At 32.9% G+C, this 27,447-nt stretch overlaps 5 protein-coding genes across 20 annotated transcripts; 3 read left to right on the top strand and 2 right to left on the bottom strand.

Annotated features, from left to right (window-relative positions):
• Positions 1-54: 54 nt before the first annotated feature.
• On the bottom strand, positions 55-4,205 carry LOC7491866 (uncharacterized). 12 transcript variants are annotated; one of them, XR_002980758.2, is made up of 7 exons: positions 3,871-4,203; positions 3,627-3,765; positions 2,570-2,655; positions 2,127-2,273; positions 1,931-2,027; positions 1,417-1,490; positions 55-495 (listed from the first exon to the last, which is right to left on the bottom strand). XR_002980758.2 is itself a non-coding variant. In XM_006385608.3 (5 exons), exons 1-4 carry the CDS (start codon positions 4,135-4,137, stop codon positions 2,142-2,144), a joined length of 624 nt encoding a protein of 207 aa, XP_006385670.2. In that variant the 5' UTR covers positions 4,138-4,205; the 3' UTR covers positions 1,823-2,027; positions 2,127-2,141. The 12 variants fall into 12 exon arrangements, 2 of the variants coding, with proteins under 2 accessions (XP_006385670.2, XP_024452492.2); XR_002980755.2 differs by having other exon boundaries at positions 1,879-2,027; positions 3,871-4,202; XR_002980761.2 differs by lacking the exon at positions 1,417-1,490 and having other exon boundaries at positions 1,879-1,983; positions 3,871-4,204.
• Positions 4,206-7,587: 3,382 nt separating this feature from the next.
• On the top strand, positions 7,588-10,571 carry LOC7491865 (cinnamoyl-CoA reductase-like SNL6). Its single transcript, XM_002304306.4, has 5 exons — positions 7,588-7,871; positions 8,006-8,160; positions 9,459-9,650; positions 9,782-10,116; positions 10,232-10,571. Exons 1-5 carry the CDS (start codon positions 7,736-7,738, stop codon positions 10,329-10,331), a joined length of 918 nt encoding a protein of 305 aa, XP_002304342.3. The 5' UTR covers positions 7,588-7,735; the 3' UTR covers positions 10,332-10,571.
• A 4,838-nt stretch (positions 10,572-15,409) lies between these two features.
• Positions 15,410-18,787, top strand: LOC7491864 (zinc finger CCCH domain-containing protein 12). Its single transcript, XM_002304305.4, has 2 exons — positions 15,410-16,949; positions 18,100-18,787. The coding sequence occupies exons 1-2, from the start codon at positions 16,115-16,117 to the stop codon at positions 18,378-18,380; spliced, it is 1,116 nt and encodes a 371-aa protein (XP_002304341.3). The 5' UTR covers positions 15,410-16,114; the 3' UTR covers positions 18,381-18,787.
• Positions 18,788-21,193: 2,406 nt separating this feature from the next.
• On the top strand, positions 21,194-22,891 carry LOC7456082 (RING-H2 finger protein ATL29). Its single transcript, XM_024596380.1, has one exon. It carries the CDS (start codon positions 21,644-21,646, stop codon positions 22,445-22,447), a length of 804 nt encoding a protein of 267 aa, XP_024452148.1. The 5' UTR covers positions 21,194-21,643; the 3' UTR covers positions 22,448-22,891.
• A 467-nt stretch (positions 22,892-23,358) lies between these two features.
• Positions 23,359-27,204, bottom strand: LOC7491863 (replication factor C subunit 3). 5 transcript variants are annotated; one of them, XM_024597261.2, is made up of 12 exons: positions 26,628-27,204; positions 25,715-25,825; positions 25,601-25,630; positions 25,341-25,482; positions 25,052-25,230; positions 24,799-24,935; positions 24,559-24,654; positions 24,274-24,343; positions 24,111-24,194; positions 23,918-24,020; positions 23,680-23,746; positions 23,359-23,583 (listed from the first exon to the last, which is right to left on the bottom strand). In XM_024597261.2, exons 1-11 carry the CDS (start codon positions 26,973-26,975, stop codon positions 23,691-23,693), a joined length of 1,356 nt encoding a protein of 451 aa, XP_024453029.2. In that variant the 5' UTR covers positions 26,976-27,204; the 3' UTR covers positions 23,359-23,583; positions 23,680-23,690. The 5 variants fall into 5 exon arrangements, with proteins under 5 accessions (XP_024453029.2, XP_024453028.2, XP_024453030.2 ...); XM_024597260.2 differs by having other exon boundaries at positions 23,359-23,746; XM_024597262.2 differs by having other exon boundaries at positions 23,359-23,746; positions 23,918-24,017.
• Between the last annotated feature and the right edge of the window lie 243 nt (positions 27,205-27,447).

Below are 27,447 nucleotides of genomic sequence, written 5' to 3'. Positions count from 1 at the left end.
GATACTCGATAAAGCATTCCTAATTAGAAATGATAATCTTACCCTAACCCGATAGGCACCTATCCAAATCGACCCAAATGTATAGAGATTTTTTTTGCTCGTTTAGGTTTGGGTAGAGTATGGATATTGTTTTACTCGAACTGAAACCCACCTGAAATCGACCCAAACTACATCAATAACCCTAAAGTTTGAAAAAAAATTACAATTGTACCAAGCTATATATAAATAAAAATTAGGGTTCTACACTTCTACTTCCCTCTTTATAGCTGACTCTCTCCTTCCATTTCGCTCTCTTCCTGTAACTCTCTTTTCAGCAAGACAACAACACCAGGAATCTCTCATACAGGTCCTTGAACGTTTTGTCCTCAATCCCCCTCTAGGTCTCTCCCTCTTCTTCCTTTATCATTGCTCAGTAGCTTTCTTTCTCCCGGTCTTATCACTATGACAGATTTTGTTTGTCTTGAATTTGCAGGGAAAAGTTTCTGTAGTTCGAGTCTGTGATTGAGAAGAGAACACGAGCGTCAGCAATTCTCAATTCAAGGCAGGGTGTTCTGTCTACATGTTAAACCAACAAAGTTTCCTTTTGCTTTTGAATTTTAGTCCAATAGTGTTATTTTTTTTAGAAATCAGTTGCTGTTATGGACAAATTAATACTCATAGCCAAGGATAATTTTCCCAACTTCTTTCTTTTTGTCCAGCCTTACGTTTGCTTTATAACATGTTTCTCTTTGTTTTAAAAAAAAGCAAAGAACACAGCAGAGATCCATTATAGTTTGTTTTTCAATTCTCAATATTTTAATGTTGTGTGAATGAAATTTCTAAAAGCCAACAACATTCAATGGGATGGAAGAGAAATGTTTGAGAAATAAATGAATTGGCAAGGATTGTTTGCACGCCTGGTTTTTGAATGGCAGCATGTTTTTTGTCTGGTCAAGTTCTTGAACAAAGATACCAGAGATCTGATGAAAGAAAGATTTGGAGACTAGAAAAGATACTCCAAACATACATATACCTAATGGATACGAGAAAAGATATTGAAAAACCTGAAAACCGACTCGTAGATACTTATTGTCATTCTTATTTCGTAACACAATTTTTTATATTAGCTAGATAGCAGGCCTTTACATATATATATATAAACCAGGCTCTCCCTAGAATTAAAAAGCTTTGGCTAAAAAAATGCATTTTTTTGTTACTTAATTTAAATCATTTGAGTTTTAATTGATATTTTGTTTTAATTTTTATATTTTTTCTATTAATAGAATACCATTGCTTCATTAAAATAACAAAAACATTAACAATAAAAAGGAATTTCAACGAGAAGAATATATTTTTTCATAAAATTTAGATCATTTGAGTTTTTAATAATATTTACTGTGGACAAAATAACTATTTGACAAGATCATTGAAATTTACTTCAGTTATCAATTTCTCATGCTTGCTATCGGACTGGTAGCAAACCTTGCTGCAAAGCAAGGGCTCAGGAATACCTGCACCAGTGTTGACTCATAACAAAAGGTATTCGGATTAGCACGTGAGATTCAATATAATTGCAAATTTAGAAAAGAGGAGACTTCGCTTTATGTCAGTCTCGGACTACCCTCTATTATCGTCTTCTGTAATTACTATTCACTAATGCACAAGTTTCATGCGAAATACGAAATAATGTTAAGTTACACCATCGTGTATGTCCCAAGATCCGCATCAGAAGATATGGGATAAAGGGTTTTATCAACCTTGTGAAAGGACTTAGTGCATGCTGATTTATTTCTTTTCAGGGAAATGCGGGTATATGAAAATTGTTGCAATTGCACAAATTAGATGTGACAAACAACACACATTATTATTTCTAATAGAGAAGAGGTACATTGAACTAACAGTTTTGATGTCAACAGTCATGGTAATAACATTCGTGCAGGTATTAAGGCACCTGTATCTCTTCTTCATGCTTCTTCATCAAAATCCAGAGTTGTCAAATGCAAACTGATCGTTGAAAAGAAAAATTATAATCAAGCCTACTGATGCATCTGCACATATAGAGCCATATAGCCTTTTAATTTGCATATTCAGAAAATAACATATTTCAACAAATCAGGATGTAACACCAAAGATTTAAAAGAGCTGACCTGTCTGTGTCAATTCTATTGATTCTTCTTTAGCTTAGAAGTGTTAGGAGTTGATGATCTAGGATCGGGGTTGGATGTTCGAATTATGAAAAGAAAAGTTTCTACAAGCATTCCGAAAACCAATCCAAGAATGCCTCCAGCAGCACTCTGGAATGTTAGAAAAGTGTGCCATTAACATCAATCTAGAGAAATAGAAAAGAATGGTTGGACCAATATATATATGTGTGTGTGTGTGTGTGTGTGTGTGTGTGTGTGTGTGAATGTGCACACACAAGTGCAAATGCACATGTAAGCATGTCATAAAAGACAAACCCAACCAACAAGATTGCAGATGATTTTTTTAAAAAAATCTAGGGTGGCATTTCTTAAGATAGCAGATAATTTGAAATGCTTTGAGTAGTAAAAACAACTTTAAATGGAGGGAAAATAGCATCTGATGTTACCATGGCAGGACTGTGGCCAAACAAAGCTCTAAATGCTGCATATCCAACCAGATAGCCAGTAAACATGATAAGAACAACATGCAAACCTGCAGAAAGTTATGATTGACAAAAGCTTCAGGCTAACCAAAATAGAAAAATGTGAAGATTTGAAAAGGAGGAAAGTTGTCTCCTTATTTAGAGGAAATTAAACACGTCTAGAGAGTCACTACAATCACAAGCTAGGAGATGCATTAAAAATGCAAATTATCAGGGGCAATGAACTTTTTAAAGGGGCTCTAGTCGGGGATAACAAAATAACAAGAAACTTCATATAGCTACAGAGAATCAGCAAAAATCAGTCACTAGTAACTCAAGTTGTGAAGTGCACACAATGACTGTGTTAGATTGTGTTCATCCACAGGTGAACAACTAAAAGGATGCAATTAAAGCCCGGGACAACAATCCCACGGAGTCAATAGTTTGATGTAGTGCAACAACACTTACCAAAGGAAAACTTCAACTAGGAAAATGTGCTAAAAGAATTGCAGGGAATAAAAGAGGGGAACCAGACATGTTAATTGAAGATGTTAATGTAACTTGACACTTTCCTACCTTGTCACACCCCGTACTATCATCCATTTAAAAATTAAGCATTTGTTCACTGACTGAATATGGGAATGATACTCTCTCAATCAGAAAGATTCTACAATTCAAAGATTTCCCGTTTCCGAATAATGCAACTCTTTTTTCCGAGGGAGGGAAATAAAAGCATGAAAAATAGATTCACTGATAGCTGGGACACATTCTCAACCGTCATTCTTAATTACCTTAACAATTTTTTATCATACAATTGAAGGCAGCAGGCATGTATGTAGTAAGATTGTGATTCCATAAAAATTAAAATTTGCAAATCCCTCCCAACTTTCTCCAAAATAAAACATCACTAACCCCACAAATTCAACAGCAAGTGACTGACCACATATGACCAATTCATTAAGAGTTGGATTAAAATGTAACTAAAAATTCGAATCCTGTAAAAAAACAATAAGAAGCAGATGCAAATGAATGAAAAACTGACCAAAGCCCATCTGATCCTTATAAGAAGAGAAGGGCTCATCGGTATTCTTCTGCGGCGTAATATCCTTAACTAGCTCTGCATACGCTTTCCTCTCTGCCATTTCTTCAAGTTTCCTCAATCTCGCCTTGAGCTCTTCACTCTATAGTAACAACAACAACAACAATAATAACCAAATTAAAAAAATAAAAAGTCAAAACAAACGAGTGCATAGAGAGATAGAGTGCTTTTCTTTAATTATTATAACCTTTTCTCTGGGCTTGGGGCTGGATAAGATGAAATTGGAACCGGAGAAGAGGCGGATCAAGTCGGGTGGTCGGGTTGAGGGTGGGGATCGGATCCATATACTTCGGAAGGACTTGTAGTGTAGGTTATTTTGAGAGGAGAGATTGAGAGCGAGATCCTGCAGTTCTCGAGGTACATCCCCGTCTTTCGAAGCTGAGAGGAGAAAGGAGCGGATAGGTTCGGTCATGGAGATTCTTAGTCCCGACGGTGGGTTTCGCGGCTCGCTCATTTCCAGGATTTGGTTCTCCGATCACCGATTTTTTTTGTTTTGTTTTTTAATGTTTTCTGTGTTTAGTTTTATTTGAAAGAAATTACTTGGATCTTGTTTGCCTTGAATTTAAATTGGGCCCATCTCGGCCCACGATTACGTTCCTTTTTCTCTTGTTAAATTATTAAAAAGGCCGTATGCTAAATAAATTTTTACTTTAAAAAAAATAAAAATCAAAAGCTCAAAAATCAAAATAAAGTTAAAATGTTGCAAAACTCTCTTATTTGGAAAAGACTTTTGAGTAATAAGAATATAATTTGTCTATGGTTTTTAAATATAATATTAGATCATCCAAGTCTAGTTTTAAATGTTCAATATAATAAATCCTATTCTCATTTATTTTGAATCAGAAAAAACATGAACTTCTCTTTTTTTTTTCACTAACATAATAATAATAATAAAAATAAAATTAAAATTAAAGAAAGAGACTTATGATTATAGTTTTCATAATCTATTTTTTACCCCAAATTTCTATATGTGTTTTCAAAAATTAAATTTTCAATCCAATTCAATTTTTGGCTTATAAAAAAAATAAAAAAGAAAGAGTTTAGGAATTGAAATAAAAAGAAAGAGAAAACATCTAAAAAAATCAATTTTCATCCAAAAATACGTCAAATATACCATAATAATTTATGTAAACCACCCAACAACCCTAAAACAACCCAAAATTACTATAAAAAAATGAAAATCAATTGAATCTAAAAAATCAATTTTTTGTTAATTTTTTAAATTAATTTTATTTCCAATTCTTTTCTTCAATATTTGAAATGCTTTTTTTTTAAAACAATTTATAAGATTAGAATTAGTTTTCTATTTCACCCCCTTTAATTTTTATTCTTTTGAACTTAGTCCTTATTCTTTTTATCACTATTTGTTTTATTCGAGATAAATTTTTTTTTTACATTTTCATCCTCCTAAAGCTTTTTTTTTCCCTATAAAATTTTATCATGTTCTTTTTACTACATTTTTTTACTTTAAAAAATTTAATTTCATCATTCGACACTAGATTTATTTGAAATTGAGCTCCTTAACTAAGTTCAGATTTAGGATTTCACACACTATATATTTTAGAGATTAACCCAGATTTGAGAGATTTGTCCAAATTTACTTGATTTTTATTTTCCCTTTCTTTAGGCTCGTGTTTTTTAAGTTTCATTGTTTAGCAATTATTCAATTGGATAATGGGATCTATAATTTTTATTTTTTTTCTGTAGAGTTTTTTACTAATTTTTTAAAAAAACTCGGGTTTTCTCATGTTTGTTTATATGTTGTTCTTTGTTGGATTTACTTTGGTTAATGAATATTAAATTGACCTTTGCCCAAGTTTTGGACCTTTGTCCAAGTTTTGAAGGTTTGCTAGAGTTAATTTATTTTTTTTCTTTTTTTTAAGATGATTTTTTTCAATTTCATCATTAAATATTTTTATCCTTAGCGATTAAACTCCATTTTTTTTCTTTATATGCCTTTTATATGATTTCTTGTGAATTTGCAAAATGACCTAAGTTGTCATGAGTTTTTTTATTTGTTATTTTTTGTTGGATTTACTTTGACAATTTTTTTAAATTGATTTTTTTTATTTCATCCTTCAATATTATATCGGTTGGGAATTATTATTTTTATTCCATCCTTCAAGGTTGAGGTATTTTTTGGTATCAAGCTTCGTGATTTTCTCTGATTTCTTTTTTATTTGTCTATTCTGGTCCCATCGCTTGGACTGCGGGTTTGGCGGGTTAGTTTGATTTTTTTTTTCTATGATTGCTCTTTTTAAATTTAATATTTTTGTGTTTCGTCCTTTAATATCAAGCTGTTTTGAAATTGAGTTCCGCAATGTTTTCTGGTTTGCATTCTATTTGATTATCTTATTTACATGATTCATATCATAAAAATTGGTTTGTTGGGTGTTTTTTGATCATTTTTTAAATTGATCATCTTTTCAACTTTATCATTCGAGATGAAAATGTTTAGGATTCGACTTTAGCTTTTTTTTTATTATTATTTCTATTGGCTTGTATATTTTCCATACTTGGTTAGGTTGATCCATGTCAATTTTTTTTGTTCCTCCATTTTTGATTGAATAACTTCATTGTTTGTTTTTTCCTGCCTGTCCTTTTTTTTTTTTTGCAGGTTACATGTTTTTATTTTTTTAAGCTACTTTATATTATAATTTTAAAACCCGGTTTGACGGGTCGACCCAGAACTCAGCTGATCCGAAGCTGGAATTGGGTCGTGTTTATGAAAAATAGGGATAGTTTAAAACTCGGTTGACCGGGCAAAACCCATTGACTATTTTGTTTTATCAAAACATCATTGTTTTGACTTATAAAAAAAATGGGGTTGACCTGGGTGACCCGGACCTTGGATCGGGTCGGCCACCAAACCGGGTTTAAAAACACTAGTTCATATATCATTGTTTTTCCTCGAACAAGTATATATCCCAAATCATATTATTTAAAAAACTTTTTTTAAAACACGCAACCAAACATTGTTTTTATTGATAAAAATGTTCTGGCCCGCAGCCTATTCAATATCCTGTCTGGAATCAAGGACGTCGACAAAAGTTCGAAGTGAAACCCTTTATAACACACGGAAATGTAGATAGATTCAGAACAAGAATTAACTTAAAAGATTTGCCTCTGCCATCCTATATATTATACGATCATGGGCAGGCAAGGCATTGAGAGAAATGAATGATATCAGTCTGTCTGCCAACTTACAATTGCTCCTTGTAGAAATATGCTTGCTCTGCTCCCATCGTTGACCATCATTTACCCAAATCCTTCATGTTTCCATTTCATCAATTCTCCCAACCGTCTTCTAGAGTTTCTTCCTGTGATGAATAGCTTTGCTCCCGCACCTCCTGTGATTAACTGGCCACACACATCGCTCTTTGAATGCTGGCCACATTTTTTTCCTACTACAACCACCTGCAGCCACGCTCTTTGAATGCTAGCCACATTTTCTTTTTCTTTTTCAAATTAGCACAATATTTTTTTTTATAAGAAAATAAAGAGTTAATGCTATCTGCAAGCCTCAAGTTGCCTGGTTTATAGTATCACCGGCAACTTTAAAAAAAAAATAGTAGAGATAATTTTATTAAAAGTTATTTTAAATCTTAAATTTAAAAAATAAATTAATAAATACTACCGTTTTCACAATTATAATAAAGATCATATTTATTTATTTTAAAATAACATTTTAAAAATAGATAAATATTAATCTCAATATAAAAAAAATAACATTACACTAGGATCACATCTTTCTAATTGATTAAAACTTTCAAAATAATAATAATTTTGTTCTACTTTTTTTTTATATATAAAAAAACTCATCTTTACACACACACACACACACACACACACACACCAGTCTAACTCCCTCTACCCAAAAATTTTAGGGAAAAAAAAATCCCCAATTCCTTGAAACTTGTTGTCGTTTTCTCCTCCCTTGTTCAATATATATACACCCCCCCGAAGTCACCTATCTAAACCACTCTCCCTACCATACAAAACACACAACTCTTCGAGTTAAATAAAGAAGTGTCTCCTCTCTTCCCTCTCAAATGGCACCGGCTTCTTTCCATCACATCACAAACACAGTTTGTGTGATGGACGCTTCAGGCAGCCTTGGGTTTAGCTTGGTTGAAAGGCTCCTCCAAAGAGGCTACACTGTTCATGCTGCGGTTCAAAACCATGACTGTAATGCTCAATCTCTCTCTTCTTTTTATTTATTTATTGATCTTTTACTAACTACTTGGCCGGACGTCTTTCTTTCTGTCGTTGTTTTTGCATGCATGGGCTAATTCATAATTGTCTTGGATGGTTTGAATCAGGTGAGTTGCAATTCGGCGGCCTATCTTGTGATAAGAAGAAGCTGAAGATTCTGTATGCAGATCCTTTTGACTATAAGAGCATAATTGATGCATTAAGAGGTTGTTGTGGTGTGTTCTACAACTTTGAGCCTCCACAGGATCAATCCTCCTATGATGTAAGTTGATCTTTCCTTTTCATGATCTAAAAGTACATTCAACCGCACTTAGCATATGAGATCTCCGGCCGACACCTTAGAGTAGATCAAGAAAAAGCAGCACAAGCTACCGCGCGCTGCCTGGTGAATGCGAGCACCGCGAATTCACCTTTCTCTCTCTCTCTCTCTCTCTCTCTCTCTATATATATATATATATATATATATATATATTAGAATGGTTAATAACAGCTAAATGATTAGTCCAATAATAAAAGAAATCTATAAATAATTTTTATAACAGATCTAGAATTTATGTTAAACAAACCGAGCATAACTCTTAATATATTTAATGATTGAGAGAATGCCAGCAAATTGCAAAGTTATCAACAAGCTCTGAAGTTTAAATTAATTAATAAAAGGGATTTAAATTCATGTGCTTTGATGTTATGCCCTTCGTTTACTAAAAGTAATTAATAATGTAGGTGCATAATTGCATGTCAATTTAAACTTTAATTTCCATGGGTTGCATTACCATCACAGCTCACCGAAAAAAAGACGTGTATTAATTATAATTTGAAGTTGAATAAATTAATAATTAATTAGGCTAACTTTTTATCCATATATAACTAATTCAATCATATATATATATATATATACATACCCTACAGTAGTTTCTAATAAGTTTTGTACATTTTGACTTTTGGTAGGAATTATTTTTTAAAATATTTTTTGTTTGAAAATAAATTAAAATAATATTTTTTATTTTACTTTTTCAAATTTATTTTAATATCAATATATTAAAATGATTAAAAAATAATTTAAAATAAAAAATAAAAAATAAAATTTTTTATATCTTTTTAAAAATATTTTTAAAACAAAAAAAACAACCTCATAACCTGTAAAATTATTAATATCACGGCTCTCCAGCCTTTTGAAAACCTTCGAAAGGGACTGGCGGCCTGCTTAATTATTCTTGTACACACAACATGTTAACCAGTAATTAGTTTTAATATGTTCAATTCGTCAAGTTCGTCAGAGTTGTTAAATGGCTTTGATTAATTGCTTGTAAGTCAACACTACTAGGCCAATTGGGCTCATCACGGTTAAGGGTCTCCTCTCATTATTAGCCAAGGAAAAGTCTTCGTTATTACAATCGACCACTTATACTAACAATAGGCCATATCTGTTTTAATATGCTTTAAACCTTTGAGAGAGACGGGTGTCGACCGATCGTTGTCTAAATCTCGGGTTAATGGGCAGCAAATAAGCGTTCAAATTTCTGTCCTCTTGACAAATGAAGGGCCGTTGGTTCGGTGCAGGAATTCATGACAGAAGTGGAGGTCAGAGCAGCTCACAATGTGCTAGAAGCGTGCGCACAAACTGAAACAATTGACAAGGTTGTGTTCACGTCCTCAGCAACTGCTGTTATTTGGAGAGATGATCGCAAGTCCATAACAGCGGACTTTGATGAGAGACACTGGAGTGACATCAATTTCTGTCGTAAATTCAAGGTACCAGCTTCTTTTATTTACTTATTATATGAACTTCAATTCTAGTGTCAATTACGTGCAATTATGTATTGAATTTAAGATCTCCTCCAATGAATCAACATTGTTATATACTGAAATGAGTTTCTGGACAGTTGTGGCATGCTCTGTCAAAAACTCTAGCAGAGAAGACAGCGTGGGCACTGGCAATGGACAGGGGAGTGAATATGGTATCTGTTAACGCAGGGTTGGTGATGAGTCCTGATCTTTCCATCAAAAACCCATATTTGAAAGGAGCAGCAGAAATGTATGAAGATGGGGTTTTTGTGACTGTTGGCTTAAATTTCTTGGTGGATGCCCACGTTTGCATCTATGAAGATGTGTCATCATATGGGCGCTATCTGTGCTTCAATCATGTTGTTAATCAGCATGAAGATGCTGTTAAGCTTGCTTCTATGTTAACTCCTTCCGCACCTTCACACCCTCAAAGGTTAGTACTTCATTACTGGGTAACATAATAACTGACTGATGTTCAAAATCATTGATTATAACATTTTTTAACTGCGCTAACGAAATAAATTTCCTCTTTCATTATTCAACCACAGCTTTGACCAAGATTTGAGAATTAGACAGCAAAGGATAAGCAGCAAGAAATTGAACAAATTGACGGTTGATTTTGAGAGGAGACCCCAGCTAGAGAATTGATGGAAACCTGTCTGAAATTGTTGATTGGTGATGGAGGTACGCTAGCTGATCATCACACTTGCAGAAGTATTAAATGTTGTATTGACGTGTTTGCTTCATGGTCATGTAACTGTACCATGCATTCTTAAGTCACGTGATGATGGCTAGGAGGAGTGGGTAAAAATCAATTGTGATAAGAAGAAGATGTACATCATCAAGCTGTTAATAAAAGGCAATGGATTTGATTTGTCCATTTCATCTCTTCGTGCTTTGCTCTGGACTTGATGAGAAAAACACCCTTTGTCCTCAACATCTATGCTGTAAATATTTCAACTGTTCGAACTGATGATTTCGTGAAAGTAAGGGCTCAATATTGGCATCACATAAGGATGGACTATACAGAAAACAGAGCAAGGGCTCTGCAGAGCACTAAACACATGCATCTAATCTGTCCGTTGAAGATTTCTTGAGAGATTTCGAACCTTTCATTATATATATATATTCACCCTTAAAAAACCGTACTAAAACCCAGAAATATCGAATAAAAAGAACACAGGAGCAAAATTTTAGAATTTTCAAGAAAAAAGAAATGGGATGAGAAACTTACCATCGCGTTCACTCGGTTGGTCCTCGTAATTTTATTTATTTATTTATTTATTTATTAATCCTCACTTCTAAGCCATCTCTATTTTATATTTGTGTATTTGTTAATGCCATGTATAATATTTTTATAAAAATATTTTTTAATTAAAAATAAATTAAAATTATATTATATTATATATATATATATTTATTTATTTACATTAACATATCAAAACCATAAAAAAAACACATAAAAAATCAAATATATCTTTTCAAATGGAAAGAAACTTGAACAACAAAAATAAACACACCAAAAGATAAAAAGGAGCACCAAGGGCTCCCTAGATTACTTATCTCCAATATTACTAGGAAGTGAAGTTCATGTTCGTCTAGCTTTAGGTCCAAACTAGTCCAGTGTCCCATGCTTCACCGCATATCGGATCAATTTCTTTAATGTAAATAAGTGTAGTCATTATCAACATATTTTATAGCAGTAAAATAATTTTTTATTGTGAATTAAAAAAAGTATCCATCTATTTAATAAAACATGAGGAGAATTAAAGATGTCTATAAATATTAAAAAAATTGTTAATATAACTAAAAAAATAAGTTAAGAAATTAAAAGATAGATATAAAGTAATATATTTAATCTTGTGTTGCGGAGAGCCCTTTAAATTTTATTTTATTTAATTATATAATAATTATTTTTTATAAGAACAATAATAATTAAAATCTTATCATAACAAAATGATTTTTTAGTATAATTTCTCATTCCCTCTTTTTTTTTCACAAAGAGATAAATCTTTTGTTCTATGTCCTTTATTTAATTAAAATAAAAAAACCATCAGAACAAATACAAAGAAAAATGGACGGTTTGAAATAAAGGTAAGAAAGGTATCCAATGAACCAAAACTCCTTTTGTTCTCCGTTTTTGACTTGGCCTTTTTTTGCAACATTTTTTGTTTTTTAGAGAAAATCTACTAATTTTGACGCGGACGCGCCAAAATATATAAGAACAGTTCCCTGTCTGCACATTACCGTGGTCCGTAGGAATTTTTTTCTGTCAATGCCGCCAAACTCAGCTTAGATGGCTACTTGGAGACCATTTAATTCATATTTTTAAATTAAATTAGAAGAGAATTGATTTAATAACACACGATTAAAAATTAAGTTCATTCCAAGAATTTTTTTTTAAGATAACGTTATTTTAACATTTTCTTTTCATATACTAAGATAACTTCTTTTTAAATTAATTTAGATCGACCTGTAATCTAGAAATTAATTAAATAAAGTCAAAGAAAAAAAAATATTTCATAAAATTACACTTATTAGAAATATTATCCAAAAATAAATATTTTTTATTTTTAAAAATTTAGCTTATTCATATTAAACAAAAAAAATCATATATGAATTAGAATAATCTCTTCAAAAATTAAACATGTACAAAATAATTAAAAAACAATTATTATTTATATAAAAAAAGCTAAATAAAAATAAATAAAGAAGAGAGAATACGTATTAATTTAAATATAAATAAAAAATATTAAAAAAAAAACATTAATTTTTTAAAAAACAAAATTAGAAATAAGAGGGAGAGGGAGGGCAAACATTGTTGGGCCTGACAAATCAAATTAGGACGCCTGTCTCATTTGGAGAGGGATTGCACATGTGGGCCTTTGTTTTTTTCAAAGTTCTAATAAGATAGACGACGCGTTATCCGCCCAAAGTTTTTTTGAAAAAGAAATTTAGACGACGCATTGTCTACTTTTCCCTAGATTTTGGGCACCGAGATGCTAAAAAACTTGAGATACATAGTTTTTTTTTTGTACTAGAAACTCATTTTCAATTTATTTTTGCCTAAAACATCTAGAAAAGACTCTAAACACATTGATAAACTCATAAATTATCTTAAATAACAAAAAAAGGGCATAAAACCCAGAAACCAAAATCTTCACATGCTTAGAATTTGTTCTTAAGACGGTTTTAAGGTGAAAAAACATCAAAATAGAGAATACCCTCACTAGAACTCGTCGACACCATAGTCAACCATTTTAGCTGTCGAACCTAGTGTCAAAGATGATTTTTTTTTCTCTATTGTTGGAATTCATCCATAATTTTTTATAAGGGGATCCAAAGTGTATTTTGCACAGTGAACTCCTCATACTTTTTAGATTTTCTTACTAGTTAATTGATCCATGATCCACCGCGGGTTAGATTTTTTTTCTAACAAAAAAAATAAATATACAGGCTTTTTCGATGCGTTTTTTATATAAAAATATTCCAAGTGTAAATCAAAATGCTTATGGATGAATCTTATTAAATAAATTGAGAACTAATTGTGTTCCTAAATAAAAAAAACATTAACGATAACTAAAGATAAAACTGAAAAAATTATGAGACAAATGTAAATCAAGATATTTAACTGACACAAGTCATTTACTCATTTTGTTTAATAACTTTGTTTATCAAAATTAATTTTTTACTTAATCAAATAATAATTGAAATAGACAAAAACATGAAATTGATTAAATAAAACCAAAGGGAAAAAAATATTATGCAATGTCACACATATTATAAATATTATCCAAAAAATTTTGAAAAATATTTTTTCAAAATAATTGTTTTTTTTATTTTAAAAAATAAAGCTCATTTATATAAAATATAAAAAATATAGATGAATTAGAATAACCTTTTCAAAAATTAAATACATACAAGATAATTAAAAAATTACTATCTAAAAAAAGCTAAATAAATAAAATAAAGAATTAGAGAGAGGTATTAATTAAAAAAATAAATTTTATTTTTTAAAAAATAAATATTAAAAAAGGGTATCAATTAAAATGGTCATTTTCAAAATCAGAAAGCAAAATAAGAGAAATTTAATGGAGCCTAATATCTATTACATAAATGCTCAAAGATAAAACTGAAAAAACACAAATTTAAAAAAAAAACCCTAGTAAACTTGATTAAGCTGGGGTTAATTTTCTAAATCATAATCTGTAAAATTCTATACCTAGGCCCAATTAACAAGCTAAGTTCCCAACCAATTTAATGTCGAAGGATGAAATAAAAAAAAATATCAATTTAAAAAATTTACTAAAGTAATAAAAATAATAATCAAAATAATAAGAATTAAATTTGATAGAAAAAAATTAGAGAATGAAATCATAAAAAATAATTCAAACAAAACAAATAAAAATCAAAAGAATATAAACCAAATCAAACATACAAAAAAATTGAAAACAAGTTTCATTTTTATAAACTACTTCACGTAAAAGAAATAACAATAAAAAAATAGGGATCGAATTTGAAGAAAAAAGAAATTGAAGGACTTCTTTAAGAATTTGCATGAAATCAAAGAGGAGAGAGAAAAGAAAAAAGAAAAGAAAAAACACTACTGTTGTCAAACCAGAGTTTTGATCACCTCACGTGTCGCCCAAAAATAGAGGGGTTGCCGAAAAGATTCGATCACCACCCTTGAAGATGGTGTTTGGCATCGGGTGACGCTGTCTGTGTCGCCTAAACAACGCAACCATCAACTATGCTGGTGCGTACAACACAGACGTCAACTATTTTTTTTAATAATATTTATATTTTTAAAATTACTAAATCATCCCTTTACCAATCTAATAATAACAAAAAACCTAAGTGAAAAATACAAAAATACCTCTAGATGCAAGTTAAGGAAAATTCTATTTTAAAAGACATTTAAGTCATTTTACTAGCTTAAAAATGGATAATACAAAAATGTATTTGTACTCTAGCTTTAAGAATTTTTGAATTTAAGTGTATAAATTATAATAGTGATTTTATTGTGCTATATGAAAGTAAAAAGATTTAATTGTCCCATTTGAAATGGATCATTGTGACATTATAATACTACTCCTAATAGATAGTTTTAAGGTTTTGTTTTTGAAGAGCAAAATGAGTATTTCAATTATGGATTACTATACTGAAATATTCATAATTTTTAGAGTTCTTTTAATAGTAAAATAATAATTAATAATTAAATTAAATTAACTTTAATCATATTGATCTCATTCTTTACTTCAAATGGCACACTATCTGCATTGGTTCAAATCTAACACTCCATTGTACAGCCACGTCACTTGTATATGATTTTTATGGGTGTGGGAAAATTTAAGAAATGACCCACCATTTCTACAGATAGTATCAATTTTGATTCTGATATCAATTTTTTGTATTTTTTTTAAATTTGAAGAATTTTTATTTAAATATTTCTATCCCTGTTCAATTATCAATCAAATTGTAGCTTTTATTATAACAATGGACATTATCTTATAGAAAACCTAACATTTTATGTCAAGGATTAACAACAAAAACCCATTTAATATGTCTAAATTATTTTAAAAATATTGATGCATAAATGTTTTTAAAATCATAATTTATCTCAATAGTTGAAGGGAAATATTTGAGGATTGCTCTTTCATTTTAACAGGTGTTGGTAAAGTTCCTTTTATATATACATACTAAAAATTGAAAAGAAAATCCTTTATTGAGCAATGTTAGAACACCAAATTTTATGAATTTTATTTTTTCTTATAGATAAAAAATGAAAACTTGGTGTCCTTAAGATTCGAAGCAACATGCATTGAGATCTTCTCTCAATTTCGAGTCTTTATTATCCCTCTTCAAAATGTTTATTTGGTCATATTTCCACTTTAGACACTCAATTTCTATTTTCACACCCATTTTTCATTTGATAATTTACAGATTCTGCTTCATATCACAAGGCCATGGATCCAAAACCCAATCCATTACTTAATTTATCCTTCAATTTTCAGGTTTTACCTGCTGCTGATGCTGTACTCTTATCTCCATCTCCATCTCATTTTCACCGCAAATTTTAGTGAAAACCCGTTTGAATCTAGTCTTGGATGTGTTAACTAAAAACCCATTTCATAAATTTAGGTAATTGAGTGTGCTTCCTCTTTTGATCAGGTAATTGGAAACCCTTTAATATCAGTTCTTGCTGCTTTGGATGCTGTTTTAGCTCAAGCTCTGTGTTACTCGGGTGTTAATTAAAATACCCGTTTCTCAAATTTCGCTAATTTCATATCTTTGCTTGATTTCCAATCAAGTTTAGTTCACGGGTCTCATGTTTTATGTGCTGATTTTATCATCTTTGTTTACAAGTTAGGGTTTCATCATCAAAGTTTAGAACTTTGATATTATTTGGTTAGTGGGTTTGAAGTAATAAAATGGATTGCAATAGGGATTTTTCTGGTGGAAATGTTGTCCATGTAATTCCAATATCAGATCCAGAGAGTTGGATTCTAAATTCCTCTGATTCCAGTTCTGTTTGGGCTACAGAAGATGATTACCGTGATTGGAACAATTCTGATATCCTTAATGACAACGCTTCGTCCAATTCCAACTACCAATCCTCAACACGATCCGGTAGCGAACCGCCAAATAAGAAATCAAAAAACAATTCCCAGGAATTGAATTCGAAGAAGTCGATTGGGAAAATGTTTTTCAAGACCAAACTTTGCTGTAAGTTCCGTGCCGGCACATGCCCTTACATCACAAACTGCAACTTTGCACACAGCATAGAGGAGCTTCGGCGTCCCCCTCCAAACTGGCAGGACATAGTGGCTGCCCATGAGGAAGAGAAAGGGAACACCGTGGATGTCAGGGAGGAATTTCAAATCCCATCTATAGTGGGATTTGGAGCGGAGACACAGAGGTCTTATAAAGGGAGGCATTGTAAGAAGTTTTATACGGAAGAAGGGTGTCCTTATGGAGATAATTGCACGTTTTTGCACGATGAGCAGTCAAAGAATAGGGAGAGTGTGGCAATAAGTTTGGGGCCTGGAGGTTATGGAGGAGGCAGTGGAGCAGGAGCAGGAGCAGGAGTTGGAGTTGGAGTTGGAGTTGGAGGTGGAGGTGGAGGTGAAGGTGGAGGAGGAAATGCAGGTAGCAATGCAGTTAATGTGAAGCCATCAAATTGGAAGACTAGAATTTGTAACAAGTGGGAACTTACTGGATATTGCCCATTTGGGAATAAGTGCCATTTTGCTCATGGAGTAGGAGGTATGCCTTATGAATTGTGAATTTTGTACCATTGATGATTTCAGTTTTTGGTAGGGGCTAGGATTATCAGCTGGAGACATTTTCTGTTGATTATTTGGGACTGAATAAATGTAAAAGATGGTGACTTTGATCATTTAGAAACAGTTGTTTGGTTGCATATGTTATTTGAGAGCGCTCCAGACTAAGAAAGTTGAACATGTTTGATTGATTTTAATGGTAGACAAATAGAAGAATTGTGGTTTCTGGGATATTTTTTGGGTATGTGGCTGCGTCACATATAATAGATATGCCTATCTTTATAGAAGTATTAGCTGGCTTGAGCTACTCATTGAAGGACTTATATTTCTAGTTTAATGGCTTAAGATGTTCACATGTCTCAGTTTCTGAATAAAATAGATATTTGTCTGTGTTCATGACCTGAAAATGCTTCTGTTTTGAGGGCAGTTTTGAACCTTCTATTGGAAAGTAATTAGCTGCAATTACTTCATAACACAAGGTGTATGATGATTTTCCAGCTAACCTGGGACTTCGTTCGGGTTTTGTTACATTAGTTGGTGCCGATATGAATGCTTAAAATGAGCTATATTGCTGTTGTTTCCTCTAAATAACTATCAAAAGATAGCTTTCTTTTTTTCCCAATTAAATTTAAGGTAAAATGTAATTTTGTCTTTCCTTGTATTAGAAAAAGCAGTTAGATTTCATTCCCCCATTACTTCTGGTCTGGTAAGCTGTGGTTGATGTATGTTGCTTTAACAAATTATAGGTTGGTTTTTTAATGCAAGCTGTTGAAGTATTCTGCATATCAAATGAGAGTTGAAATGCCATTCTTCTCTTATAAGCACCTTAGATGTACATGTTTTCTGTTGTAGGTTTGTTAGATGTCTTGTGGTCATGTTTATGGCCATCTGAGGATTGCTGGTTTTATCCTTTTATTTCTCTTTAGATGGATAATAACATGAAACTCATAGAGCTATTTGTTTAAAGAGGATTGCTAGTTGATGTTCTCTATGTATTAGATTAATGTTGGTTTCAGATTACTAACATGATGATAGAGCTGCCCTTTTTTTTCTCCCCTTTCTTTCTCTGTTTTTCTTTGATGTGATTGAAGTATTTTTTATGTTAACTTAGGATTTGAATTGTCTGGCTGCAGAGTTGCACCGATATGGTGGGGGGCTTGTGGATACAGAAGCTAAAGATTCTTCTTCTGTCCCTGTTGAATCAAAGCAGGGAGGAATGCCTTCAAAAACTCCACCAGAGACTGCGGTCGCATCAGTTACTTCAGTGCCTCATTCAGATGTTTATCACCTAGGAGTTTCATCACAGAGATCATCTATTCTGATTCAGAGATCAGGACAAAGAACTCATGAGAAATGGAAGGGTCCAGACAAAATCAGCAGGATATATGGTGACTGGATCGATGACATTGAATAGAATCAGAATTCTTTTCTGTGTAGCATTCTGATAGAATTGAAAATGTTCAAAGACTTGTGCAGGAAGGCTAAATGGCCAAGTGCAGAGTTTGTTTTCTCAAGGCATGAAGATATTGGGAAGCTTCAGCTCTTAGGTTGAAGAGGTCCATGCTTACTGGCTTCAAGTTTCTGGATGATACCTTGCTCAATGGCCAAGTGCAGAGTTTGTTTTCTTAAGGCATGAAGATACCAGGCCTGTAGCGTTTATGCATGAATTTTAGTTTCCGGTGGAAATTTGAAGCTTTCACTACATTTGTAGTGTAGATCCTTGTAATCAAGCATGATAACTGGATGTCTCACATCCAAGGAGAACTGTTATCTTTGTAGTTGTACCACTTTGGATAAATTTTCCAATTTAGTATTTAGCTCTCTCTCAGTCTCTCTCAAAATCATTGTTGCTTTACTTAGAATGTGCAGGTCAGCAAGTGATCCATCAACATTTATCATGAATTTGCACATTCTGAGGTATGTCACTGCTAGTTTTTGTTTTGTGGATCATTTGTTTTATGTATTTGTTTCATATATTGATTTCTCTAATGAAATTCATCAGGTATTAATTTGCCTCTCCTCTAGTCTAACTCTGCTCTCTTTGCCCCTGGCTGCTTAAGCATCTGTTTGCCTCAACTGATTGCAATGGGGCTCAAATAAAGGTGAGAGCCTCGACTTTTATTTGACCATGGGCAGCAGTTTTCATTTTTAACTCACTATGCTAGAAAGGAGAGTCACGATCCATTAGGCATTTGGACGTGCCCAATTTTTTATGCTCTACAAGGCTGTAATTGCTTGGTAAACAGAAATTTGAAACTGAATTAGTTGGGTCGATTTTGAGATTATATTTAAATGCATAGACCATGAATTCTACCAATGTTGTGAGACATTACCCTCAACCTTTGCTGTGCAAAATTTATTTTGTATGTAATTGTCTCGCCATTGTTTTTGGTGGGGATTCATATGGTTGACATTAGCGATGCATTTGTTGTTGGAGTATGGTTTTTTGATCAAAATTGTTTTGGATATGTGGGTGAGGACATTATTTTTAGTCACCCCCACAGTGGAAAGTACCCAGAATTACAGATGCCTTGTGGTTGGAGAATGGAAGCTTTTCCGCTGCCTGTACGGGGCAGCTAATTTTGTCTCTGAATAAGCTTTTTTCTATACCAATCCTTAAGTAAGGATTCATCATGGTTTAATGAGGAAAATCATGAGACAATCCCAAAAAAAAAAAAAATTATTTGTAGGAGAACATGGTTATAATAATAATAATAATTTGGACCATTTTACTGACATAATTAATGAAATCCTAAGCCTAATTACCAATAAAGTAAATATTGAAGAACTAATTCAAAAAAGAACAAAAAAAACCTACTTGAGTTAGTATATTAAATTCCTGATTTGATCGTGAGAATGAGATAACATCAAAAAAAAAATGAATATAAAAATGAAGTTCAACTTTTATAAAGCAAACTATATGATGAAAGGAGAAATTAAAAAGAAAAACTAGTTAAAAAAAAACATTGAAAACAAACCCTCAAGTAAACACAAGTTTACTCGACTAACCTATAATTTGAGACATGAGATCGAAATAACTCTGTAGAAAAAAATTAAAAAAAAAAATCATGAAACTCGAGGTCTAGCAATCTAATATTGAATGATAAAATTGATAAAAAAAAATCAATTTAAAAATATGGCTAATCTTTGAAACCCATGACTCAGGTCATAAGACTAAGATTATCCTATAGAAAGCAAACACGAAAAAATCACGAAGCATAATTTTTAATCATCCAAAATTGCAAAACAAAAAACAAATAGCAATCAAAATAATAAAGACCAAATATGATATAAAAACTAAATGAAAGAAAATAATAAAGGATTAAATTGAGAAATAAAATAAATCAAGAAAAGGATGAAAAAATAACAATTAAAAGAATAAGAACTAAATATGATATAAAAATTAAATGAAATAAAATGTTGAAAGATAAAATTAAAAAAAAAATCAAGAAAATGATAAAAAAACAAAACAAATAACAATCAAATGAATGATGATCAAATTATATATAAAAATATATATGAAATAAAATATCGAGGGATAAAATTGAGAAAAAAAACTTTTAAAAATATTGAAAGCAAAACAAATAACAATAAAAAAAACAAGAACCAAAATCAATACAAACACAAACTGATAAAACACATTTAACTTTTGAAAGGGCCGACGCAAAATATAAGGCGATGAGAGAGAAAAAAAGAAGGAAAAGAAAGAATGTCAACTAGAGCCCAAACACTGCTCTTTCATGCACATACTCCTGACTAGCAGGAAAAGAATGACGCGACACTTTCAATGTTGTTGTGGAAGGTGGTGTTTAACCACCAGGAGACGTTTAACCACCAGGAGACGTTGTATGTGGCAACAACTTTTATTTTGTGATTATATTTATGTTTATTAAAAGACTAAATTTTCTCTTATTCAAATTGATAATAGCTAAAAAACCATGATAAAAATATAAATAAATCTTTGGATATTAGTTTTAGAGGCAACATAATCATTTTATTATGCAATTAAAGCGGTTAAAAAACCCTAGATTATAGTTTTTTTTAAAGTATTTTAATTATTTTACTGTAATTAAAATGGTGTTGTTGCATCATAACCCCAAACTGCCAACAACAAAAGCAAAGTAATCACAAGTTTGGCGATAACATCACTCCAGATCCAATCTTGTTTGTGTACCCATATTGTGATTTCATGTGATAGGTACAAATGATCTGAGTCTGGTCGGGTTGAGGGGGGTTTTTTGAGTTTGGTGATTATACGAAAATAGGACAAAAGACCTAAAAAAAGAAAAGTGTCCTTGTTTTGTCACAATAGAAAGAGAGAAATTAGCTGAGCCAAATTCGCTACTTTTCAGACAAAACTCCCCATCCTTCTCACAAAGACTCGCTCAGTGGCCATGATCTATTCTGTGTCAAGGACAACAAACCAATCTCTCCACAACCAAGGACAGGAAACTGATCTCTCCACATCACCATTCAAAATTAAGCCACCTTCTTAAATGTTCCTAACCACATTGAACTAACAAAACAAAAATACTCTTTTCTTTCTTTCTTTCTTTTTTCCCCCACCTTTTAGATTCGTTTTCTTACGGTTAAGTTTCCCTTCATCCATGCAAAAACCTGAGGTTTGCAAAATTCCAAGCTCCGGCCAGCCATCTAGGCTAATTAAATTTCTAATCGATGTCATCTAATTCTTCATCATCCTCAACAACTCTATCTATTGGCTCTCCTCTAATAAGCCTACTTGTAACCGTAATTCTTATTGTGGTCTTTTTTATAGGTTTCTTCTCTATATGCTTTTACAGATGTTTTATGGAAGGCATCATGCACAATTGGCATCTCAGGCAGAATTCACGTGGACTTGTAAACCTGGCCAGTTCGAAAGAAAATCCTGGACTTGATTCTTCACAAATACAATTTTTTCCAACATTTACGTATTCAAACGTCAAAGATTATCGACGTGAACAATATGTACTTGAATGTGCTATTTGCTTGGCAGAGTTTTCTTATGATGATCTACTGCGCCTTTTAACGGTTTGCTACCATGTTTTCCACCAAGAATGTATTGATCTTTGGCTTGAAGCTCACAAGACTTGTCCGGTTTGTCGTAGAGATCTTGACTTGCCCAAGGAAATATTGGAAAAAACTCGGATACGAGACCACAGAGCGGACATTAATGTGCATGATGCTGATGTAACAAATGCGTTGCTAGAGCATGCCATTAGCATTCATATTAGAGAAGATAGTGGCGAGGAAGGTGGAGAAGGAAATGACGAAGTAGGATCGACTCATGATGCGGACAGACAAAACGAGGAGCATAAAAAAATGTTGGGATTGTCAAGGTCACACTCGACAGGGCACTCGATAGTTGCAACTAGAGAAGAAGAGAATAGATATACTTTGCGATTGATGGAACATGTGAAGGTAAAAATTACTAGGGGACATTGTGCAACTGGAAGTTGTATTACATTTGGGGACTACTAAAGCTTTATGAATGATGGCTATGGAGAGTTCTCAGGGTGGTCCCATGCAGGGACGGAACCAGGGGGAGGCGAGCAGGGGCTCGGCCCCTGCAAAATATTTTAAATTTTTGTATTTTTAGTATTTAAATATAGAATAATATAACATATTTTTATTTTAAATAGATAAGTTTTCTAATAATAAATTATATCTTGAGTTTTGACCCTTCCTATTATATAATTCCAGCTCCATCCCTAGTCCCATGAGGGCATCAAAAGAGAATAACGTTTTGCTTGTCTTTTTTTCTTTTCTTTTCTTTTCTTGCACTATATTTTGATTACCTTATTTGAAATTTCTTGATAAGTCTTAAAAACTATACAGAATCTATTCAAAATCGGCTTGCCATTCTCTGTCTGGTTGAGGCCTCGGAACAATGCATAGAAAGGAGCTTATTGATTCCCAATTAAATTTGGATTGAGGTAGTACTTAGCTTTCTCTCTTGTTGTATATAGTTAGATACTTCCTCTTATGCAATATGACATGGTTGAAACTTTTAAAAATGGATGGTTGCGAGCTTCTTAACTGAGATTTTATGAATGCTTTCTCCTATAGAAGCAATTTCCTCGTTGCTGAAAGACTATACAACAAAGTTTTAGACTGCACTGAAGATCATTAAGTGATTGGAACATATTCCCAATTAATGGTATTAGAATGGGGTAGCCAGGGTAGTCCCTTATTTTTGTTGTTATGGTAACTAACCCTGATCATACTTCTAAGCCAGAGGTTTTTAAAATCCTCCATATAGTTTGAATCAATTGCACATTCCATTCATATTATCAAACCGAGAATTTCAAAAAGGCTTTCAGATTTGTATGGCAGACTAACCGATGCGATGAGATGGATGATTCCTAGCTACCTCGCGAACACTACAAATATCATTGTGATTCGAAGTAGCTTGATTTTGTGAAATTGAGACATGCTCAAATTTACAAACATGGGAAAAAGGAAATTTCACGGAATTCCTGGCTTAATGTTCTTGATGAAAAAGAGAAGAAAATGCTGAGAAGAAGAATCAAAAGGAATTGCCTTGTTGTGCCTATTTGTTAATACTGGCAATGTTTCAATGCGGTCTTATTCCATGATGACATGACCTCCTACTGCTGTACGATTCAAACACACCAGACTCAGGAGTGAAATTCTGAAGAAGCATTTTAAATGTTCCGGCTTTCTGAATAGGCAGGTACTATCTGTCTCACCTTTCTCACGTTCAACCTTGTTTTATCCCGTTGTACTTGTAAAAGCTCATGAACTTAGCTACAAATTCTGACAAGAAAAGGTACTTTGTTAGAGTAAGCCAATTTTATAATTGGAAATGTAAGGTATTAGCATCCAATTTGATGATCTTGTGGGTGATATTGGAAGGAAATGTGAGGGGCCTGCACTCATATCACGTGAGAATTATACGCAGCAACCATGAAGCTCTCAATTACTTACCTTCTATCCTCACAAACCCGGCAACCCTTGTTCTCATTTGCCCACAAAATAACTCTTCTTGGTTTCTCATTTTCTTTCTTTCAATACAGAGGTCTTCATTCTGCTTCATGAATATAGCACATAAATGACAGTGAAATCAGTGATATGCACCATACTAAAAAGATTAGCTCAATTACTCGGCTGTCATTCATACATCATCGTTGTATGTCTGGGTAAAGACTCCGATTTGCATTTGAATTCGGTCATCCAAATGCCTCTTTAGTTCTTCCACTAATGTCTGCAAAACAATCAAGAAAATTGCTTGAATTCATAATTTTCCAATCAAATACAAACGCATCTTGATGAGAGTGCCTTACAAAAAAAACAAATTGGGGACACAAATTGTGCTGCAACAGAATTTGAAGCTTTTGTCTGAAAAGAAACAACCTGCATACAGAAGAAAGATCAGTGAGTAAAAGCCAGAAGCCAGGTATGCTTCCTTAGTTATATCCTCATCTTCCAAATACATTTTTTCTTCATGAGTATTAACAAAAGGTTCGACTGGACAAATTGACTTGGACCGACATTCCCTTCATGTCTCAAAAGTTCTAGTCACTATAGTCTTTGATTTAAATGATCCTATCACTGCAAAAGCTCCTAACCGTTTAGAGCTTTGCTCTTCAATTATACTTGTAGCAATGTCTGCAATTTCTTTTTCCCAGCCAGTCAAAACCAGTTGTTCTTCTTTAAAGGGATAACTGTAACACGCAGGAAATATGTCAAAGCTAGACAGAGTTAGAAAACAAAAGGAGCAAGCATATATTCATTTGTTGACTTGTGTTGTGTTTATAATTAGTTGATTAAGGATAAATGCAGGTAATTGCGGGCTTAGTCTTGCGTACTTCGAATGCCAGGTGGCCTCAAATGACCGAATGGCTTGCTGAAGGCAACGTTTGGACTTCTCTGCTATGTTGTTGGCTAACTGGTCAGGTAATTCAATGTCTTGTTTTTTAGCAATGAAATGCAATACTTCAACAATCTAAAGAACAGAAGGAACAAATCACAGTCCTGAACTGAAAAGAGAAAAGGCAGTGGAACTATCAAATGTTGAAGAATTGAGATTTTATCTCAAAGAAATCTGAAGCAAATATTTACCTGTTCATCTGAAGGTGGAAGGAGTGGAATAACCATGCAGAGGGGACTGAGATCGTGGAGCCTGGAAATATCATAGCAGCAGAAGATGACTTTGCAGTGGCCTCTATAAGTCTGTAGGAAGCTTTTGATTCGGAGTTGGGCATCCTTAGAGAGACGCTCTGCCTCGTTTACAATAATTGCTGTTTTTTACATGAATGCTAATATCATTTTTCTTTTTTATAGATTAAAACTATAACCAATTGACAAGGCCGCCAACTATCTATATTGAAATGAGCGGATGTTTCCACACCTTGGCCGTTTATATATGTTTCCTGGAGTAGATCCAAAATTACTTCTGTAGCATGCCATCTTATTTCAGATAGATCGATCTGAATGAGCTGTGAAGATACTTCAATTTTGACAGGAATGTTAGAAATTGGCCCGCTTCCACTCTGAGATAACTTAATTACGAAATTCAGGGTAGCTGAGGGTGCATTTTGAAGAAACGAAGGGGAAGATTCTTAAAGCTAGAAGATGGATGGAACCAAGATGCACATTAACAGTGCTTACCAGATCGAATTCTCTGATTTCCTCCTTTGTCTGTAAAAAGAAGGTAAGCAGCCATTACAAGGCCTTAAACACCAAGGGAAAATTAATACAAGAACAAGGAAATCACTGAAGTACCTCAGTTATATCCATTCCAGCACACTCTCTAAGCATTGCTAGAGCCATCGTTCTCTTTCCTACCCCTGGAGGTCCTTCAAATATACAATGATTATAATGTCCACGGCATACCTAAGAATTCACCAAAAAGCCCATTTAGTGTAAAAAAAACTATGTACGTTTACAATGCTGGTCGACGACTGTCATCAAAAACCACAAATTTACTCCCTATAAAAAATATCACAGTTCTAAAAGCATTTTACTAGTGAATAATATATATTATATTTTAAAATTTTTTTAAAAAAATTTAAATTTTAAATTAAATTGGTTTTTTATATGATATTAGAGCTTTAATAATTAATCAGAATCTTACTATTCTTATTTATTTGATAAAAATTAAGTATAAGATAATGTGAGCGTGTGCAAGTTTCAAACCCGAAAGGCTTTCACTTGAGGGGTACGTTAGAGAATAATATAAATCATATCTTGAAACCTCATTTAAAAACTTAAATTTTTGAATTAAATTGATTCTTTGTCAAACAGGACACTAGAATAGCTTGTAACAGTTGCCTTAATTTTCATCTTGTGCATTTCAGAAAAAACATTAAAGTGTTTGGGAGTGTGGTGATAATTTCTTTTTAAAATATTTTTTATTTAGAAAAGTATTAAAATAATTTTTTTTATTTTTTAAAAATTATTTTTAATATCAATACAATAAATTAATTTAAAAAATTAAAAAAAAATCATGAAACACATTGCTGCACCCAACCCCTGCCAGCCTTAAGAAAAAAACAATACAAGCAATTCAAAATTTCTTTCATGAGAACCCCCTTCCGTACTGCAAGGGACCGGACCAAGTAACCTAAATTGAAAATGGCCTTGTGTACTTCTCACAAAATAAAATAAATTCATGTAAATGTATATAAAAGCATACCGTACTCCGGATGGATTCAGCCTTCTCCCTGTGACAGATAAAGTCCTTCAAAGCCTTGGGCTGATATTTCTCCGCCCAGCTGAAAGTATGCCCTACTTCAGGCCTCTCTCCTTTAGCAACCGGCAAATGAGTGCTTCTACGTGATGCTGCACATGCTGTTACCATTAATGGCTCATAATTAGCTGTCCTCAATATTCTCTTGCTGTTCTCATCTGATTTTCTCATACAATGAATATCTTTTGTGTCGGAAGGATGATCATGAGAATTGTCTGGTTGCGTGGACATATCTGCGCTGCGACTTTCTTTGGATTTTAACCAAGGAAAACACAAGTTGAAGAACGATGCCATGGCTGAAGGGTCAAAGTAGCAATAGCTAGCTGTGTTTTTTTTTAGTTTTTTTTTTCCAACTTCGGAATTAATTTAACAAATGAGAATTTGGAAATTGTAATTAGAAAGGTATTTTTCTATAAAAAAAAGGGGAAGATTTAAATAATATTGATTCGAGAGCATTAATTAGAGAAGAGTAATAAGCATCGACAACAGTACCAAGCACGATTCTAAACAAGTAAAGATGCCATGGTTGGCACTCGAGGGTCTAGCTGCTGTGGTCAATCGTGTGACTTGTTCCACCCCCGTCCCGGGTTCGACCCTTTATGTGCACGCCTGTCACCCCCGCGGTGCCTTACCTGCTCCTGGGCTTGCAGGATGTCCAGTGGGCCGTGGGGAATAGTCGTGGTGCGCGTAAGCTGGCCCGGACACCCCACGTAAATCAAAAAAAAAAAAATAATAAAAAATAAAAAAAGATGCCATGGTTGAATTC

Source organism: Populus trichocarpa, chromosome 3 (assembly GCF_000002775.5).
Source record: "Populus trichocarpa isolate Nisqually-1 chromosome 3, P.trichocarpa_v4.1, whole genome shotgun sequence".
Classification (NCBI taxonomy): domain Eukaryota; kingdom Viridiplantae; phylum Streptophyta; class Magnoliopsida; order Malpighiales; family Salicaceae; genus Populus; species Populus trichocarpa.
This window is presented reverse-complemented; position numbering and strand designations above follow the sequence as displayed.

Coding starts and splice junctions, on each gene's coding strand:
- LOC7491865 (XM_002304306.4), top strand. CDS start 7,736: ATGGCACCGGCTTCTTTCCATCACATCACAAACACAGTTTGTGTGATG. Junction 8,161..9,458: donor AGGATCAATCCTCCTATGAT/GTAAGTTGATCT, acceptor GGTTCGGTGCAG/GAATTCATGACAGAAGTGGA. Junction 10,117..10,231: donor GCACCTTCACACCCTCAAAG/GTTAGTACTTCA, acceptor ATTCAACCACAG/CTTTGACCAAGATTTGAGAA.
- LOC7491864 (XM_002304305.4), top strand. CDS start 16,115: ATGGATTGCAATAGGGATTTTTCTGGTGGAAATGTTGTCCATGTAATT. Junction 16,950..18,099: donor TTTTGCTCATGGAGTAGGAG/GTATGCCTTATG, acceptor GTCTGGCTGCAG/AGTTGCACCGATATGGTGGG.
- LOC7491866 (XM_006385608.3), bottom strand. CDS start 4,137: ATGAGCGAGCCGCGAAACCCACCGTCGGGACTAAGAATCTCCATGACC. Junction 2,656..3,626: donor TAAGGATCAGATGGGCTTTG/GTCAGTTTTTCA, acceptor AACTTTCTGCAG/GTTTGCATGTTGTTCTTATC. Junction 2,274..2,569: donor TTGGCCACAGTCCTGCCATG/GTAACATCAGAT, acceptor CTAACATTCCAG/AGTGCTGCTGGAGGCATTCT.
- LOC7491863 (XM_024597260.2), bottom strand. CDS start 26,975: ATGGCATCGTTCTTCAACTTGTGTTTTCCTTGGTTAAAATCCAAAGAA. Junction 25,483..25,600: donor AAATCAGAGAATTCGATCTG/GTAAGCACTGTT, acceptor AAGTTATCTCAG/AGTGGAAGCGGGCCAATTTC. Junction 24,655..24,798: donor GAGGCCACCTGGCATTCGAA/GTACGCAAGACT, acceptor TGCGTGTTACAG/TTATCCCTTTAAAGAAGAAC.
- LOC7456082 (XM_024596380.1), top strand. CDS start 21,644: ATGTCATCTAATTCTTCATCATCCTCAACAACTCTATCTATTGGCTCT.